General features: G+C 43.6%; 1 protein-coding gene across 2 annotated transcripts in view; it reads right to left on the reverse strand.

Annotated features, from left to right (window-relative positions):
- The window catches only part of GRIA3 (glutamate ionotropic receptor AMPA type subunit 3), a gene marked incomplete at both ends in the record, with an annotated part of 143,802 nt that overhangs the window by 11,934 nt on the left and 112,259 nt on the right, over nucleotides 1-19,609 (reverse strand). The window contains 2 exons of one of the 2 annotated variants that reach the window (XM_082289588.1): nucleotides 6,487-6,601; nucleotides 7,160-7,407. In XM_082289588.1, coding sequence (XP_082145714.1) covers nucleotides 6,487-6,601; nucleotides 7,160-7,407 — 363 coding nt within the window. The remainder of the gene's footprint in view (nucleotides 1-6,486; nucleotides 6,602-7,159; nucleotides 7,408-19,609) is intronic. The other variant, XM_082289587.1, reaches the window with a different exon arrangement.

The following is a 19,609-nucleotide window of genomic DNA, read 5'->3' on the forward strand; positions in this document are numbered from 1 at the left end:
GCAGTTGCACATCTCCAAGATTTAACATTTGAGGGATTGAAATGCTTTATGGGTGGGCAGAGGAAGGGATAAAAGTGAAAGCCATGTAGTTTGAAAAGACAAAGAGCTTGCAAAATTAGAAAATTAAAACTCAGCACCTCAAGCCCTATATATCCCCAAAGCACTAAAGAAATATGCTGCATGTTGATGGCTGGGTAGTGCTTGGAGGCAGAGCAATAAATCCCCTGGCAGAGGATGTTGTTTTTCCTCAACAGCAGAGCCAGAAGCAGTTCCCTTTTCTCAAGGCCCCGGGGCCCTGAGTGCTGCTGAAGAGCATCCTGGGGCTGCAGCTCCCTGGCTGACAGGGGATGGGTTTAGTTCCTGCTGAGCACTCAGTGACTGCAATAGCTCTCCATAACAGAACTTTGTTATAGTCTCCATTATTGGGCAGGAGTAACCTGCCATTACAGTTTGGAGCATCCAGTGTATCCTTGAAGAATCTGAAGTGTTTTTCCTTTGGTCACCAGGTATACATTTTAAATTAGGGTGTTTGAATGAGCATGTGATGTCATTGCAACATCTATACACACTCTGTGCACACCTCTACAGAGCCAGATGTGTTACCAGCTGAGGCTGCAAGTTCCTCTGCCCTTTGCAGAGTTTGCAGCCTGTGTTTGGCAGCAGCAGCTGTCTCAATGAAAGTATATTTACATGTTTCATAAATGTAGCTCAAACAAATTAAACTCTGTACTAACAGGATTATAATTTAATAGAAGTGCCAAGTGCTAATGCAATAATACACACCAATTGGATTAGGAAGTACAAGCAATAACAAGTCACTGTGCTCATTCACAGCAGTACCTGACACGTGAGGTATGGATGTGGCGAGAGGGTGGCAGGAAGAGCAAAGGAGGGCAGGTGCCCAACATCACACTCAAACCTACATCATCTGAAAGAGCGGCATGGACCTTTCCTGTTATTGCTTGGGTCCTTTCTAACCTGGATGGGTACGAGCAAGAGACTCAACTTACCTTGCATGCCGGCTATCCCCTCACCTTCTCCTTCTCTTGTCTCTAGACACATCCATTTTCCCCCTTGTCTTTATTTTCCTCTTGAAATGGCTTCTTCTGTGACTCCTGCTCTTGGGTCCTCAGCAGGCTGCAGGTAGGTGCTGCTTAGTCCAAAGGCTACACAAGACATTCAAAGAACAGCTACATCGTGTGTACAAAAGCTAGAGGCGTTCGGCCCACAGTTACAGTGCCGGCGAGCACAGAGAATTCCACAGAACAGCACAAGCGCCTGTGTCCATGTGGGCACATTGCTGAAACATTAGAGCCACTTTGAAGAAGAAGAAAGGCATTTACTTTTCCCTTTGTATGTTAAATGACAGCAGTTACTCTTGAAGAGAAACAACCAAGCCCAGACCCCCAGGGAGATGTTCAAAGGAAGGGCCCTGTTCCTGCTGCTAGGAGCTCCACTTTCAGCTGCTGGTTTTCCTTTTTTCCTTTCCCAGTGCCACAGAGCCTTCTGCCTTGACTTTCCCCATACTGATACTTGCAGTGCAGGATAAATGACTCATGCAAGCAATCTATGGAAATTAACTGTTAAGCACCACAAATATTATCAAAAGGAGTGCGCAATTAACAAGTCTTTCTTTAAGATTTCTTGTGGCCATAAAGGCATGACATGGTGTCCCTGCACAAGCCCTACGTCTGTCACAATTAATGCTGCACAAACAGGTCTCCTTGCACAGTCAGGTCTTGAGTTGGCTTTGGCAAGGCAGCAAAGCCAGTCTCCATGATTAAGTCTTAAGCCAGTCTCCATATATTAACATGATAAAGGTTATACTGGCAAAACTAAACAGTTCCCAATTCTTGGACACCACCGGTTCAGGCTCCACCAACTCCTTCCCAGCACAGGCAACCTACTCTATTCAAATTATTGTACTGAGTCTCCCAGTTCCATTTCCAGGAAAATACCCTCAACAATCTGCACAACAGCACTGTCATTCATTTCTGCAAACCAGAGCTCTCTGCCCTTCCTGGCAGTGCTCTAAGTGAGATGCTCCAATGAACTCCTAGAGCATTAAGACTTCATCACTGGCACAAAACATACACAGTATTATTTCCTAATATGCTATAAAGTAATAGCTGTCAATTAAACTGATATTCTGGTGTCTTCCTTTTAAAGCATTATTTTGCTTTGTCACTAATTTGCACAATACAATAATTTCATAATACTTTCCCAACTCTGAGCATGAATTAACTCTGTGTTACTGTCACTGGCTCTGATCAGTCATTTTATCTTTTTCCAGCTCATAACCCAGGCCTATAGAATGGATGACAAGGAAATTCATGCTGATGAACATAATTTCAAACAAATTGCTCAAATAAATCGTGCTGCATCTTTTTAAGATAGCCATTTCTCCAAATGTTCTCTTTTATGCACGACATGTTTGGCAGTGGTGCTCTTTAGGCATCAGGTATCATCTAAAATAAAGCATAACAGATTTCTTCTAAAAATATGCCACTTAAAAAAATTATGCTGCAAATGCTAACGGCTGTGCTGAAAATGTATCAAAGCAAAACCGCACACAGACACGGGGGAACAGATCCCATCTGCTACTGGCCACACAGCTCCAAAGGGCTTGGGAATGGGATATTGTATGGAGCACAGCTCTGAGGGCAGAACTCAACTATCACACTGGAAAAGTAATTCTATGATTTAAAAAAAAGTGGAAAATGAAATAATATTACATTGCATGTCATTTCTCTGATGTACTCCAAAAGAGGTATCAGCCTAAAAAAGAATACATTAAAGAAATTAAGTCAAATCATTAGCAAGGAATCTTGGCATGTGAAGTTGGTGAGAAGCTGCATTCAAACATTCTCCTTCCATGTTAGTTGTCATTAAATGTTATCGTGAAGGTATAAGAATACAAGAAATCTATCAACTGCAGAACTATAGAAATTTATCTTAGCAGAAAATTGTTCTTATGCAACTGAATAATTAGTTTCACTTAAGTCACTCAGCCTGTGACCGCTGTCTGCATCCCCTTTTGTCTAATTCTTGTTAAATTCCTATTCAGCCATCACTCAGCTCCAAGATTATAGGATTGTATAATAAACAAAATAATTAGTTTCCAAATTTGTAATACACTGCAACTTATTTCCTGTAATATGTTTTTTTTACAACTGCTATTTTGTATTCTCTCACGATTGAGAACTTAGCTTGCAGGTATAAGAGCATTTGAAGGGAGGATAATTTTGCCATGAAACTAAATTCATGCTCATTTAGGAGGACTAAGTGAACAAGTTTTGATGCATGTGCCAGAACGTCTGCACCAGCCAAATCAGCCCACATGTATTGACATGCATCCCAGAAAAATTACATATGGGTGGAGCATGTTCCCCTTCAGACTCGTTAAATAAGGACCACTACCGAAATGAGGTAATTCCCTTTGCCAAGGCAGTACCAACAGCTAAGGCACTACAGAGCACACTGGCACCCTCTGCTCCACACCAGCACTGGCACAGACTGGTAGCACCGAAAACACGACACATCAGCTGAGGCCTTTAAAACAAGCTCATTAAAATGGCAAAAACTCTTTAGTCTTGAATTACAAGTGAACCCCAGGAGCACAGAATGCCCACAGGCCTAACCTTACACTCTCTGTAAACCAACAGATTCAAAACCCACAGAAAGCCAAGTGAATACCCTTTCTTTTTCCTGCTGCAAGACTCAAAATTAATCCTTGTGAAAATGGAAGTCACTGTTTAATTTTCCAGTGGCAATGAAGATCCGGTAACAAGAGATGAACTCACAACTCAGAATTACTCCTCTCCAAGCACAGGCACACCACATGCGAGACCGCAGGGAGGACGAGCACGGCAGAGGTGACCGGGTCCTTTGCAGTACAGTGATGGGCACTGGCACAAGCAAACAGGCTCATACTTACCTCTGGCTTTCAGTGTGAGCTAAAATATCAGAGTCACAGAATAATTTAGCTGGCACCACCAGTCTGACATGACTCACACCTACACACAACCCATTGGCAGGAGGTAGGAGGAGGCTGATTGCGGACTTGGGGCAGTGTTTTCCCAAGCCTGGGTCTCTACTGGGGAAGCTGAGAGAGGAGTCTGTCAGCTCAGCCAGTAGAGAGAGCTGCCCCGAGTGAGCAATGGTAGCCATGAGATGGGGGACAAGGTCTGCTATCCCCACTTCAGGCGCCTTCACCACCCCATCCCGATTCCTCCGGTTGCTGCCTCCTTTAAGGTAAAATGGAAAAAAATAACAGTTTTGAAGTGACTCCTCTGAATGCTCTACAAATGAAGCTGTGTTCAGATGAACAATTAACTGGAGAGATGGGATGAAATGACGAGGGCAACTTCTGGTGGAAGGACAGGGAGGAGAGAGTGGCCAGCGAGACTCTTGGAGCTGTAGTGCACAGAGGGCAGCACCAGAGCTCATCTTTCCCCAGAGGGCGGAGGGGCTCCTGATGGGCTGGGGCAGGGCCTGGCCTGGCCAGCGATGGGGGTGTGCTGGGAAGGCACTGCCCGTCTGCTGCGACGCTGCATTGCAACCTGCAGTACTCAGCGCCTACAGAACTACCTCAAAGGAAAAGCTACTTTGTAACAAAAAAGCCCTTTGATTTATCACCTCTAGAAACGGCCACTAACCCCTTCCCCGCCTCCCTCAGCTTAGTCTTCTCTGGGAGGTCTTCTACACCCCATGTTCTCCTCTCTGGGGACTTCTGGAGCTGAGCTGTGCCCCAAGAGCTGATGACTATAGCTTAAACAAGTTCTTCACCATAGCATGTTACAACAAACTGCAGAAAGACATCACTTTGAACTAAACCAGCAAAACACACATTATTGTGTTTGCACCCCTTCCCACTTCTCTGGGTACCAACTCATCACAGCACCCCAGACTCCACTCCCTCAACACTGCCTGACAAATAGACAGCATTGCTCTTTGTAAAACATCTTCCAGTACAAGCAAAAATAGAAGGATGGCCCTGCCCTAATTATGACCATTTTAAAAGCCCTCTTTAGTTTCCTTAGGGCTGTAAGTGTTATTGGCTGGGTTTAATTCAATGAACTTGAAGCAATGAAGTTCATTGAAGCTGGTTTGTATGAAGAGTTTTCTTTCAGGAAGGCAGCATTAGACAATGAGCTGCCGGATCCCAGGAGGATATTAAACTTTTAATATACGGGCAAGTATGACATATAAAAATGTTCTGTGAAGGATAAGCAGCAGAGCTAAAAAGCATAAAAAAGCTTGTGCTCATCTCCAGGCCGCTGCTGAGCACTGCAGACCTCCAGCTATTGAATCAACCCAAATTTGAGAGCTATTCCTTCCTTTAATATTACACAGCGGCTTTGCTAACAGCGGACATGACGAGCTGAGCAATTTCCTATGTAGCCAACTGTATGCAACTCTTATTAATAGAATGAAGCAGTCATTGCAGTAATTGTCCAAAACTGCAGTTTACTGTTATTATTGATTTTGGACCAAATCTGAAGCATTTTTATAGGAGAAATTAGGAGTTACTGTTCCCTAAAGAACTGGTTTTACTAGATGTAGGAGAGTGTCTCTACAAAAATGAATTTCAGTACTTTTCAGTGTAACAGTGTCATTTAAATTAATTTTCTTGGTAATTCCTGCACCCAAGGTGACCAACAGTACCCAGCCAACTCTAGCTACAGCTTATCCTCACTGGGTTAAAGACTGCAGAAACTGCCAGTCCTACAGGGCAAAGTTGGCAAGAGGAAAAGCACACTGGCTAACTTTTGCCAACACATGAGCTCATTGAAGCAACTTTGTGAAGGTACACTACAGGCTCCCTGGAAGGCTGGGAGGAGCCTCAGCTCAGCAGAAGGCAGTGATAAGGTTACCACTGGAGCCAGACTTGAGTCCACATCTGTACCAAAGCCATGTCAAACACAGATACAGGGCTCCTGCATAGGAGAGTGCAGAAGACTGGTCAGTGCTGTACAAAAGGTCATATTTGAATACTCCAGGCAAAATTTCCAAAACCTCCCCGAAAGGGCAAAGTAAGCAGGAGTCCTTTCACCTCCAGGTCTGTGCTGGCACAGCTGGTCCTGGCAAAAAAAAGCCTCATAAACCCCACTCTGTATCACAGCTAAACCATGGATGAGACCAAAGCCTTGCCCTCAGGGGTTGGGACGGCGGCCAGAGGTGATCATTGGTTTCTTGACAGTTACCTCACTGATTTACTCTGCAAAGGTCCCACCAACACTGGACTTTCTATCTGTTAGTTAAATAAGGTTTCCATGCTCGAACAAACCTGTTGATGATATTAAATAAGACCATTTCTTTGAAAGAGCTACTGAGTAAGAAAATTGCTTTTTTTCCCCCACCACAATTAGTGAAATAGTTTTCATCTGCTTTCTTTTTTGAGGTTTTTTTTCTTGAGAAGCAAAATAACAGCCTTGCCGATTACTCTTTGCTAAGGTACCCGATTGTGGTGACATTGAGGCTGACCTTGGAGTCACCTCCCCCGCTGCCGCACTCTCCTTTGTCGTACCACCATTTGTTTTTCAATTTGTCCAAGAGGCCTTGCTCATTCAGTTTTAATACTGCCAGGTTAACAGCATTTCTTGAAACGATAAAACATAACTTGTAAGAAAAAATGCACAAATGCTTAGGAAATCGTAACGTATAAAAAAAGGAGCACAAGAGGACAAATTGGCTAAAATTTCACAGAACGTGGAGCTATCAAAATGTCTGTACAGCAAATACAGGGTTAAATATTGGAAGGTGGCATGGAGGATAACATTTGCTCAAAACTGAAGTGTGCGGGATGGGGAAACCGTCTTTGAGAAAAAAAGTAACAAGAACACCACATCATGCAGTTAACATTTGTCACATATGGCAGGTTAACTTGGCTTTTACCATTTAAATTGAAAAAGCCATTGAACTGTAAAATTAAAACAGCAACAAACAATCAGAGAGGACAACACGAAGAGAACACAAAAAAATGGATGCATTAAATAAATGAAACCATAATTTACCGTCTTATTTAACTCCATGGAATATTGAAGATTTTAAACTTTTAAGTTACCTCAAAATCCACAAGAAAGAAAATGACAACACAATACATCAGGGTAGGTGGAATACTATAACAACATGGATATTGTTATATTATTCCACCCACCTTAATGCTGAGCCTTTGGGGGTTGCTACACCATAGCCCTTGGAATCCAGGTTGCCTCCAACTTTCATGGTGTCGCAGGGCTTGCGCTGCTCGATGTACTCGTTCATCGTGGACTCCAGCAGGAAGGCAAACTTCCCCTTGGACTTCCGCACTCTCGCCACCCCATCCGCTGTCGTCTTGGTGAACACTGAGGGCTCGGCCGACTTCATATATGACCACATTTTCTCATAGACAGCTATTTTTGACCTCTGGGAGAGACGAAAGGAGGGAAATGAAGAATCATGTCAGCAAGACTGAGCTCCTTGGGCTTAGCTGGCTTAGAGGTACAATGACACCCTGTAACTGTTTAAGGCTAACAGATAAAAAAAGTCAAGGTAGCTTGGAGAGAGATACATTGCCCCCTGATCAAAGACCAAACCACAAAATATTTGGGGAGGGAGAAGCATACCTCAGACAATTATTCTACTGATTGCTGGCAGCCTTGGAATGAGCAACGGTGTGTGCCCATCCCAGCCTTGGCTTCTGCTCTGTGCTGGGTTTATCCGCCCGTGTGCTGCTCTGCTACTGAGCCAGAGGGACGATGGGAAATCCCAGCTCATCCATCATGGCCAACAGAGGCAAAAGGAGCCTCTCCTCTTCGCACAAACCCACAGCATTGTTTTTTACACTAACTGCAGCCAGGAAGGGCTGACATTTGCTTATTACAAGTTTTCAGAAAGGCAGGAGTGTGTTTTTCACAGTGGCGATGGCAGGTCTATGATACAGGAGACCATGACATTCCAGTGGCTGCCAACAGAGATGCTCAAACAAGGGATACAAATAGTAACTACAAAACCTTTTGTGAATCAATCGTCAAATATTCAAAATTTGGTTTCCCATTTTCCTAAAAGACAGCAAATACAAATATTAGCAATAAGCTGAAAAAATCACTGGTTAACTGCCTGCCAACCCTCTATATTTTTTCCTGATTTCCCTGTTTTGAGACTGAGCAAACCCTAACAGCCTCTAGCTCAGCATACAAGCTTTGTAGACCTGGAAATGTTGAGAAATGTGTTACTTCCCCTTCTCCCTCTTCCCCAGCAGTAACATTTAAGCCACCCTCAGATCTCAAAGCCACCTCCAGACTCTCAAGATTTTGTATCCTGGACTACCGGTTAAACTTTCCTGCTTCATCAACAGAAGGCAGTAATGCCAACTGCATTTCTCTGAAGTCTAGAAATCCCAAGGATTTATATAAGGCTTTCAGTCCAAGTTGTGGGTACCTCAAATTTATGCCTCCTACTCCTTGCCAGTTCCTTGTCCACAGCTTTCCTTGCAGAATAGGAATGAGGCAGGCAGTAGCTAAATCTAGTTCAAATTTAGCAAACTTGTGGTGGAAGACTGCTAATGCCCATCAGCTTGATGATCGAGACATGTTTCCTCCTCATTCAGGACAATTTAATGCATTTTGAATAATGTAATGCTTAACAACCAGCCTCCAAACACTTCACAGGGAGTAAGCCCTGCCTGCACTGCTCCTCAGATTAACATGCTCAGCTGGTGTTGCTACGGTGAATAGAGAGGAGCATGGAGGGCAGGATTTTATTTTAATTATCCTTCCTGATGAACTGAAAAACAACTGAAAATGCAAGCCAATTAAAATCAGCCCAACTGACAACAGGAAATCAGAGAGACAATAATACACCCCAGTTACAAGAGGAGCTGGCTGGGTGGTGGGTGTGAAAAACAAGCCAGAGAGAGCATCTCCTGGCTAAAGAGGGGCTGTATGGCTTTGTTTGCCCAGCACCAGGACAAAGAGGGATGTAAGTGGGGCCTGAAATGGTCCTTACACAGTTGAAAGAAGAAATCTGGATTTTCCTGACCTTCCCCTGTGACAGCAAACACCGGATAGCCTGAGATGAGGATGGTAGCTCTGAAGCTGAGTGGGGAGTGCAGCAGCTCAGCTCCTGGCAGGGAGCACTGAGCCTCAGCTGACTGCAGGACCATGGATCTTGCCCAAGGAGGGAATCTCACTGGGGCTCAGGGCCAGGCACCCATGGGCTGGCAGCCAGAACACCCTGATAGCCACTTTATCACTGCCTGCTCAAGGGGCCTTCTCCAAGCAGGCTGAGCTGGCGCTCCTGCTTTTCCAACAACCCACTTAATGCATGCAGGCATTTCCATATCTCCTGCCCTTCTGGGAGCTGCCCAGGGCACTGCATGGCTCCCAGGCACCTGCCAGAGGGGCTGCAGGGATTCCAGGGATACCAGAAGTGTCCCACAGTGGTGGCTGTCTCAGTGGCTGCTACCACCCCTGGGCCCTGGGGGCAGCAGAGCAGCTGTGCACCTGTGCAGGTGGCAGTGCAGGCAGTGTTCTAGGCACTGCCCATGGCCAGCCTGCCAGCCCTTCTTGTGCAGCTCCCCCGGGCAGAAAGGGAACATAGAACAGCCTGGTCAGCCAACACAGAGACTGCAGGAGCAGTGGCAATCCTGGCATGTTTTAGTTTCAAGGTTCTCTTCCTTACAACCTTCATCTTCTTTTAACATAAATAATACAAACACACCTGGCCGTTTATATTTGCAAATAGGCATCTAAGGGACAAAAGGAAGGTGGAAAACCATCTTCATGCTTTATACCGCTCAGTAACCTGAAGTTGTGAGTCTTCCGAATTGTGCATGCACTACATATGCTTTTGCTTGTTTTCCTCTGCAGAGTGTGCCTTTAATTACCCAGATAAACCAGAACTTCTATTCCTTTCAATCTTTTAACTCACACCCGAATACCTGTCGGTAATAAATTCTTTCCTACTCTTTCCAGCTGGCCTGACTACCTGAAAGCAATGGCCAGTATATCTGTGCATTGTTAATAATCACAGTTATGTGATGCGTGCCAACAGCATGCTCAGGGCTGCACGTGGTCCAAACAAAGCCCATTCCCTGCTCCAAGGTCAAAGGGTGAATATTACCATTCATGCTTCAGAAAATCAAATTCTACAACTGAAAACCTGATCTCTTTTCAACTTCAAAAAATGGCCTAAGCTTTATAGTCTGTTACCTTCATTTAACGCTTCTGGATGATGTAGTTAAAAATCAGTTCCTACTTCTATATGGTCATTGCCCATCTCTTCTTCTGCTAAGTGGGATTTTCATAATATCTTGTTATTATCAAATCAACTAAATAAGAATAGCAGTCTGATCTAGTAGAAGTAGACAAAAATTCAAGCTAGAAATGAACAAAGCATGTATTGACTGGGAAGGGTTAATATAAAATGCATTAGGTATGTGTTGGTTTTGGAGCACAGTCTGGCTGAGGACCCCAGGGGTCCTGAGAGAGAGGACCAGGGGTGTGACGGCCACTGAGTCCTGCTTGGTTAGTGCTGCTTTTTGCAGCCATTCACCTAAATTCATTTTAAGGTGAAAGTAATTACTTATGATGAGGCTTCTTGGAGAAAGGGACTGCCACCAGACGAGCTGCGATACCGGCACACACGCTCAGCAACGCTCAAGGGTGTTTTTTGCTCCTGGAGCCATATTTTAAACCTGCTCAATGCCATGAAACAACCAGTTGATTAAAGCTGGTCAAAGATGCAACGGGATGAAATGACAGATGGTATTTTTAGTAGGTATTTTCCTTTTTTTCCAGTTTTCCAATTGCCTCAACAAAACCCAACCACCCCAGAAGCCCCTGAAAGACTTTCAGAAAAGAAAAATGTCTTTTCTTTCTAACTATAAAGCTCTGAATTCTGTGTTGAAAGAACATTCTTACCCATCTGTCCCCCTCTGCAGACATTCACACTGCCTCTCTCAGCCCCCCCAGGAGTCTGACACCCATAAGAGGGGCCAGACAGCAGAAGCAACCACAGAGAAAGGATTTACACTCCAAAATAAGGCAAGGTCTGACAGATCTGCACTCTTGCTAGAGTTCAGTGGCAGTAAAACATTTTCCATGTCAATAAAGTGTTACTTTTAAAGACATACTTAGGGAAAAAAAACCTTAAAAGCAAAGATTTAAGCTAATTCAAAGCCTGTAACTGCAGTAACTCCCTACGTTCTGCAACTCCTATTTCTTTGATATTGCTCTCCAGAAGTCTGCCACATGCATTTCCTCGGGATTTCAAGGGGATATTATTATAATTTTTTTCTTAACAGCAACATTTTCAGTGTTTCATCTAGGCCCTGAAGACACATGAAAGCATCTTTTCATTATTGCAGCCTTACTGCAGATATAAATAGAACTGGCCTTTGCTTTGTCAATAATGCTGGCTTTTTTTTTCCTTCATTTGGATATGTTTATGCAAAAGTATGCTTTTGAGCCACAAACACCACAGCCAAGGGTGCAGGCAGCTCCCTTCTGTGTCAGCAGAGCCAGCAACTCTCGTGCCAAGGACTCACTTCACTTGGCCCGTTACTAATCGGCACCTAAATACAGGTTGCTTCTGGGTAGCAACGCATTCATTTGAAAAGAAGATGCCAATTCCATGAGTCCACAATTTTAACACTGTCTTTCATTGTAATTCTCCTAGTTTTGATATGTGATTGGCTCCAGCAGTGAAATAAAAAATCAGCCAGAGTGTGCAGTAGCATCCAAAAGCGTGGCCAGTCAGGGCTGGGTGAGTGATACAGGCATGGGAAGGAGGCAAGCTTGCCTCTCAGTTGCAGCTATTTCTTCAATCCATCCAACAACCAAAAAATCCAGCAACCACAAATGTGGCTCCAGCTGAGCCAGACTAGGTGCCTTGGTTTCACTTTTGCACATCCCAAATCACCTAGCAAACCCCAGCACATCTTGGACAATTCCTTGACACTGGTTAAATTTAGCTCTAAAATATGAAGCCTTCTCCCAGTGATCGAATTCCCTTCCACCTCTGCAGACATCTGTCTCACACTTCTGCTAAAAGTGACACTGTGTCACCTCCTCCACTACTGAGTAGGGGTAAAGCTGTTGTGTTTGAAGGAAGCAACATTTCTCCTCTGTAGCTGAAGTATGTTACAGGGATGTCCTTTACCTATTTTAGAAAGTTTAGCTTTTCCTCCCACCTCCTCCACAACCTGCAGGTCTTCTTCAAAATGCCTCCTTGTGCACCCCATTGGGATATTTTATAAAAAATGACTAAAATGGTTCTTAACTTCTTATGACAGGCACAAGGAAGTGACTTCCCAGCAGTCAAGCTCATATTGTTCTCTTATAGGTGAGGGTTGTTGATCATGCAGTCACAAGCCAAATTTACCCAAATAAATTTTATTTTTAAAATCCATAAGATATTCTCTGTTTTATACTTTAAAATTTTTTAGATTATATTGATAATTTTTTTACCTCTGCCTTCAAAACTAAGAGTGATAAACAAAGTGTAGCAAAATAAAAAAGCATGTGGAGCATCCTGAGCACAGAACACACATAAAGATAGGCAGTTACATCAATAAAGGTCCTAAAGCAGCAGACTTAACACTCTCCTCTGCTGCACCGGCCCGATGACTACATTACAGCTCCTTTACAAGGGAGATTTAAAGCCCTTAAGTCAGACAGATGCTGCTGATACAAAACACAGAGGTCCATACTAAAATCAGTGCAGGTATTTAATCTGAATAATAATGCTGCCTTTATACAGATGCACACCTCACTTTGTATAGATGCACACCTCACTGGAATGAACTTGGGCAGTTAAGTGTGAACTGTAGCTTCATTATCATCACTCATTGCTTTTCTTCCACGTGTGCAATTAGCTCTTCTGCAGCAGCTAATGAATCCAGGAGCTTATGAACCATTAAAAAGCAAGTTACTAAACAGGAATGAAAAAACTGCCAAGAGACTGCCTTGGTACCGCTGCTGCTGCCTGGCTTGGGCCCCACTGAGATCCACTGGGTTTAGGCAGTTGCTTGCTTGAACTTCTAATATGGCAAATTGCAATGGAGTGACACCACTGTGTTACTTGTTTGGATATGGCTTTGATTTGATGCCTTTCCACTCCCTCCCAAGCCTGATGTTGAATCATCCCTGGCACAGCTGCCTCTGGAGGGGAGTAAGGGACACTGGTGGGAGCCCCCAGCCCAATTCCAGTCCTGGAGCACATGGAGGCTAGCCTAATGATGATGCTACACAAGAACATGATAAATATCATTAGTAAGGTCCCTCTGCCTGAGATTTCCAAGCTCTTTATTGAGAAGGTAAAAATAGGTCTCATGAAGGCCAGAGGGCACCATTAATCCCCTTTCCCCAGTGAGGGCATGAAAGCAGAGATGTCATTTACTGAAGGTCATAGGGCAGTATCTAATAGATCAATGTCACAGCTTTTAGCCACAGATAACTTGTGATGCCAGCAATTTACTTACCTATATGGACAGAAAAATCAATCCCATCATTACATGAACCTCTTGCTTTTATTACATTCTCGGCAGAAGAAAGTAGGTCAGGGCATTTCTCTTCTAGCAAGGCCAACCCCCAAGTCTACCAAATACTACCCATGGTTTATGAATTTGTGGAATGCCACAGAAGAGCAAGGTTCAAGCACGCACACATAAACTAGTCTGTATGTTTGTAGGAACACAAATCTTTGAGAGGGTATGCACACATGTAAAAAAAGGGTGACTAATAATATTTTGCAGCCAAGAGTGTGATGGGAGACATTGTCATGTTGGTTTCTTGCTCAAATGATTACTTATCCTTTAGAAATGGCATTTTTCTTTCCCAGTTGGGGCAAATGAAGCCCAGAGAGTGGAAGGATCAGGCCCACAAACCCCTGGGCTGCTGCTTTTCTCAAGAATCCTCTATGTCAACATGAAGACAACCCCTCCATGGGGCTGAGAGATGGGGAGTCCAGCAAGGGGCTGGTGGAGGTGGTGATGGTGGAGAAGAACAGTCCACAGCAGCACTGTCCACCCAAAGAGCTGGGGAAACAGCCTAATAAAACCCCTCCAGGCTTCAGCATCATTAACTTTTCCACACCTGACATACACAGTGGCCTGATTACAAAAGAAAGTGTCTTACAGAAATAATACAATATTGTAGGAGTTGTGTTTTGAGACTTTCTCCCTGTGTATCATGGTTCTTTTGAAAGTGTGACCTTTGGCATCAGGTGGACGATGTGCTGTAGCTGCTTTAACAGGCACCTTTTCTGCAGTGAGCTCTGCTCACACAAACAGACAAGCAGAGAGTCGCTCCAGACCAGACGTCGCTGACATGTCAGTAACAGTCTGAGCAGCAGAATGTAAATCAAGATTTTAAGACGTCCTTTCCTGGCACAACACTGAACTTCAGACTATATTCATCTCCTTGCTTTATTGCTGCCATCCATTCCTCCTTGTTGCAATGCTGATTGGGAAATTAAAATGAAAGTCTTTACCAGAGACAAGCTGCCTTTGTAAATCCTCTGTGACTCAGGGACAGAGCCAGCGCTCGGGCAGCGCTCACCCTGAGGAAGCAGTGCCAGGGGGGGTTGACAGGGGCTGGGTGGCACATGCCAGGGATCTGGACAGCTGTGCTGGGTGAGTCTGTCTGTCTGCCTGTCTGTCTGCCTGGGGAGCAGGAGCAGCACACACTTGAGCTGGCTGGAGGGAGGCTTACATCAGCCTTCAGGCTAAGGGGCATCTTTCCAGCAGTGACATATTCAGCAGAGTTATCTTATCTGGGCAACTGAGCAGCACAACCAGCCCTGCTCTGGATTTGGCCTGTAATAAATTAACAGAGAATGGCATTTCCAGCACATGATCTGAACACTGTCAGGTCTAATGAGTTTTCAGCTCCAGACAGAAAAGGCCAATATACAGGCAATGATGGAGAAATCCCAGCAGACTGCAAGAGGGGATGTTTCATATTCACATCATTAGAGTTTCTAAACCTTCATGTATTTTCTAATTATGCAAAAGTAACAGTAGCAGTGCTGTGAGTAATTTATCAGCACCCATGTATTTTAAATGAATCCCTAATAAGCATGTACTAATGTGACACAGCAACATTACATAAAGTAGGAGAGACTTGAAAAACCAGGGTCCTCGCTGTCTTGAGCAATGTCATTATCATTATCATAGAGCTGCTCTCCAAAAAGTAGAGCATTCAAACAGCAAGTGATTTTCCCCCCAGGCACTCTCTGCTTTGCCTCTGTGGTACAGACACAGTTACAGCATTAACCCACTGCGAGCTGCTGTGCTCGTCTTCCCACAGGCTGCAGCCCCTCTGTGTCCAGCTTCCCACAGGCTGCAGCCCCTCTGTGTCCAGCTTCCCATGGGCTGCAGCCCCTCTGTGTCCACCTTCCCACGGGCTGCAGCCCCTCTCACTACCTGGCCCCCAGGACCCACAGCCCTGCTCTTACAGAGGGTGACTGCTGGGTGGTATGGAGACAGAGGTGAGCTGGAAAGCCTAAATCACAAACACAAGAGCTGATAGACAAATGCCATCTGTTATTGAAGATCATGGAGAGATTTATTCAAATATTTGTTACTAAGTGTTGACTGAAAGCTCTGCTAAATCCTGGCTTGCTTGCTGAAATTAGTAAAATGATTCAGCCACCTTAAGCCCAGCAGCATTCAAATGCTTCCTTTCCAAGGAGTGCATGATGGATGAGCTGTTAATTTTAGTTCCTGTAAGGATACATTTTCCTCTTCAATCTATAGGCCTAAAGACATTAGATCACTTCATGGGAAACCATTTCTTTTGCAATTATGTCACATTTGATTTCCTGTTGCCTTTAAAACTGCCTGTTGGCCATGTGGCAGAAAGGAGGTTCAAGAGATTAAACAAACCCCACAAGCAGACCATCTATCATCCATGCAATGAAGAGGCTCTGATCTCTCTGCACACATACCTTCACCTTTTAATATTTGTACATGCTCCCACCTATATCAAACAGGGAAGAGAGAGAAAATATATGGGTGAATAAAATTTTCAGAGCTTCTGTGTTGAAAAACAGTTAAACTACAGTACTTTTTAGGATTAACCACTGCCACTTTGCATGTCTCAGATCTATACAACTCATCTTTGAAACTATCACTTTTCTATGTTCTATTCTTTAAAGCCCATAAATACAATCACACTTCAATATTTTTGTCAGGAATTTGTTATGATGACTGTGTTGTTTTGCTTGATGTCAAGAACACAGAAGGCTCCAAACTGCTAATCATAGTTTTATCCAAAGGCAAAAGCAAAGCATTTGTATGACTGCTGTGCTAGAAAAAAGTCCTTCATCTTCACTAGCAAAATAAATTTTGAAATTAAAAATCAAAGAGTTTAACTACAGATGAAACCCTTAGCGCTGTCTGCACAGAGTTCACAATGGTGTTTCTAATAGGCTCTAATGATGATCTCAATATCGTTTGATTGCACAGAATACATAAAAATCGTACAGCAGCTATGGGTGTATAACCCAAGGCTTCTCCTTACCTAAACTGCTTGCTGGCAGAATTTATTTCCCTCTCATCTTTACACAAGCTTATCATCAGAGGAAAGCAATGAGCTCTTTAACTTATAATGGGGTGTAACACACTGGTGCTTCTGAATGCATTATGATCATAAATTCCTCACTCTCTCCTGAGGCTCTGGGATGGAGGTCCTCCTTGGCTGCCTGACTGGGACTGGCCTCGTCTGCTACAGTCAGAGGCACCTGAATGGGGAATCCTCTCTGCAAGCTGCCAGCTGGGAGTGACAAGTGGCACTTGGCTCTTTCGAGCCAGGAGGGATCCACTGGTGCCACCACAGCCCCTCCTCACACAGCCCACCACAAGGCTCTACTGAACAGGGAGGTCTGAGTTACCCCATGTGCTTTTAGCCAAAGGTATTTCAAATCCTTTTGATGGGTTAAAGTAATGTTTTCTTTAAATTTCAAAAGAATCTGGATTTCATCTGTTCTTTCACTGTTTTTTTTTTCAGATAAATGTTCATTTTCTGCTTTGGTGCTAATCTGCCTGGTGTCTTTTCTTTGTTTTTGAACAAATTGTTTTCTATATCACCTTTAGTTTTACCAGCTAAACAACTTGGTACTTAAGTTTCTTTTCAAGAGATACCTCACCAGTCCCCTTCTCACTTATAGCTTTTTCTGGTAGCTGTTTGCATGTCCTCAGTATGGGCAACCAGAAATGCAAAGCCTCTTGCCAGTGCATCTCATGCTTTTCTATCTGCTCCTGCTGAACTATTCTGATCTGATGAAACCAAGAGACCAAAATGAGGAACATCTTAAAGGCCATCCTTAGCATGACTTTCTGTGTCTTAAAAACTGTGGGTTTATATGTATTTTATGTATAGACAAAGTCCAGAAAGGCCTCATGTCTGAACCTGGTTTGCAAAAAATCCCTTTTTCAGGAAACTGATGAATCAACTGTAAGAGCTGGAATAACCATCATGCGCAAAGGATCTTTTGCCTTTCTACTGAAATTCCTAACAGACCTGACAATTGATGACATTTCCAGGAGAAAAAATCAGGAACTGACTTCAGGGCAGCGAATCATTCCACCTGAGGCATGGGAGAGCCACAGGGTAGCTGAGTTGTTTGGTTGGGGACATCCTTAAACTTTTGCTGAGAAATACACAAAAAAAAAAAATTTCTGCAATAAAATAACATTCTTTTGAAACCTTCTTTTCTCCTTAATTTAGTTAACAGTGATTAACTACACAAGTTCTCAGTGAAATGTACTAGCAGGTCAGCTGTGTTTGCCAATGATCAAACATACACTTGGCAAGTTATTTTGCAGAAGCCTTGTAACAGAGATCTCAGCTATCAATTAAAAGAAACCACAATAAATTCAAGGGCAATTTATATTTCTAAATGTCTACAAACATGTTCTGCTTCTACTGAAGTTCAAATACAGCCAAGTTTAGACAAGAATCACTAATTGGTTGTAAAGGTCATGCCTTTTGAATATATGCATATTGGAGGTGAAATGTATTAGAGTGTGGTATTATACTTAGGTTCAGTGCTAAATTTGGATTAAACGGCATTATATTGATTTGATAAGCTGCTCAGATATGCTGAAACTTTAATTGAATGTATTAGAAGATGTTAACTCTAACAGATACACCCTTAAAAGTAATAGCTTAGGGATTTGAAACTTCTTTTTCATACAGGCCTTCACCACTGTTCAAGAAAGAGAACACTTAATTTTGGAGTCCTTAATCTGAGACCATGTGTTAATAAATATCTCAGGAGAGGTTCTTTCTTTCCCTTTTCAATATGGATGAGTGCCCTTTGAAAGCCAAAAGGGAATTGATGTAATCTATTGATTGCCATTTAAATGCTTTTATAAGCTAATTAGTGCAAAATGTAAGATGTTTCTGAGCAGAAGCAAACAACAACCATGAGAATATCAGAAGGTTCCTCTGAATCTTAGATATACTGGGAGAACAAATGCCCTTATGCAGAGAATCACCAACAAATGAGGAGTGTAAATAGTGTCTACTGTGAAACTGTTACAACATACCAGCTCTGGTTGGAATTGTGAGAGAAGCGTTGGAATTGTGAGAGCAGTGTTGGCACTGTGACAGCAGTGTTGGGACTGTGAGAGCAGTGTCAGCCCAACAGCAGTCGCCGTGCAAGCATCAAGCAGCAATGGTGAATCCCACTTAACCTCCAGAGCTGGGAGAGCGTCTGCCCAGGAGACACTGCGATGTTTAGGGAAACTGCCAAGGATGGAAAATAGGTCACGAGCTGGAGTCTGCCCAGGTCTGAAGTGGCTCAAAGTCATTACCATCTGTTCATCTGAATTGAGAGGCTGGTATCAGTCCAGTTTCAGGTATTGCCCTTCAAAAGTGATCCTGTCTAGAAATGGGGTTGGCAGAAGGGAGCCATGGCTTGGAGGTTCTAAAGGAGCTCCTTCTAGCACATGTAGACAAGATGGCAGGGATCTGAAGCTCGCTTATATATCATCCCTTTTTGATGCATCAGGAGGCAATTGTTCCTTTCTGCTGTCAGTCTGGCACCTTCCACTGGCCAACAGCAGTCATTAAGATCAGTATCTGCTTAGTATCTTTGAGAAACACTTTAGCCTTACCGCTCTAGAAAGAGATATACCCATACAAACTTCTTAATGGGATCTTGGAGAGACTGTCCTGAACCTCCTGTGTGAAGCCATGGCCCAACTATAGAGCCAAGTTACTCCTTTCTCACTGAGTAAATGATCGTGAGCCACTCAGCTAACTGCTGTTTAAACTAGCTAAATGCTGGGGGAAAATGGGTGGAGGAGGACATTCCCCTTACACAGGACATAAGCATCACCCTGTACTCAGGAGAACTCATGGCTTTTTCCAACTCAGAGCACTGTCACTGTCGCTGACGCTCCGGTAGCAGAGTGAAAAGAGCTGTCAAGGGAGAACAAGTCCCCTAAAACACAGAAAGGTGCAATCTGTGCTGCAGGACCTTGGAAAGCTTGAGTCCTCTAAGTTATTTCAAGTTTCAGCCACCTTTACCATCTCATTAAGTAACTAACAAACACTGTACAATGAAGTATTTATGTGAACATACACATTTAATCTAAGGCAAAACTTTTGCCCTT

This window comes from Coloeus monedula (assembly GCF_965178545.1).
Source record: "Coloeus monedula genome assembly, chromosome: 12".
Lineage (NCBI taxonomy): Eukaryota > Metazoa > Chordata > Aves > Passeriformes > Corvidae > Coloeus > Coloeus monedula.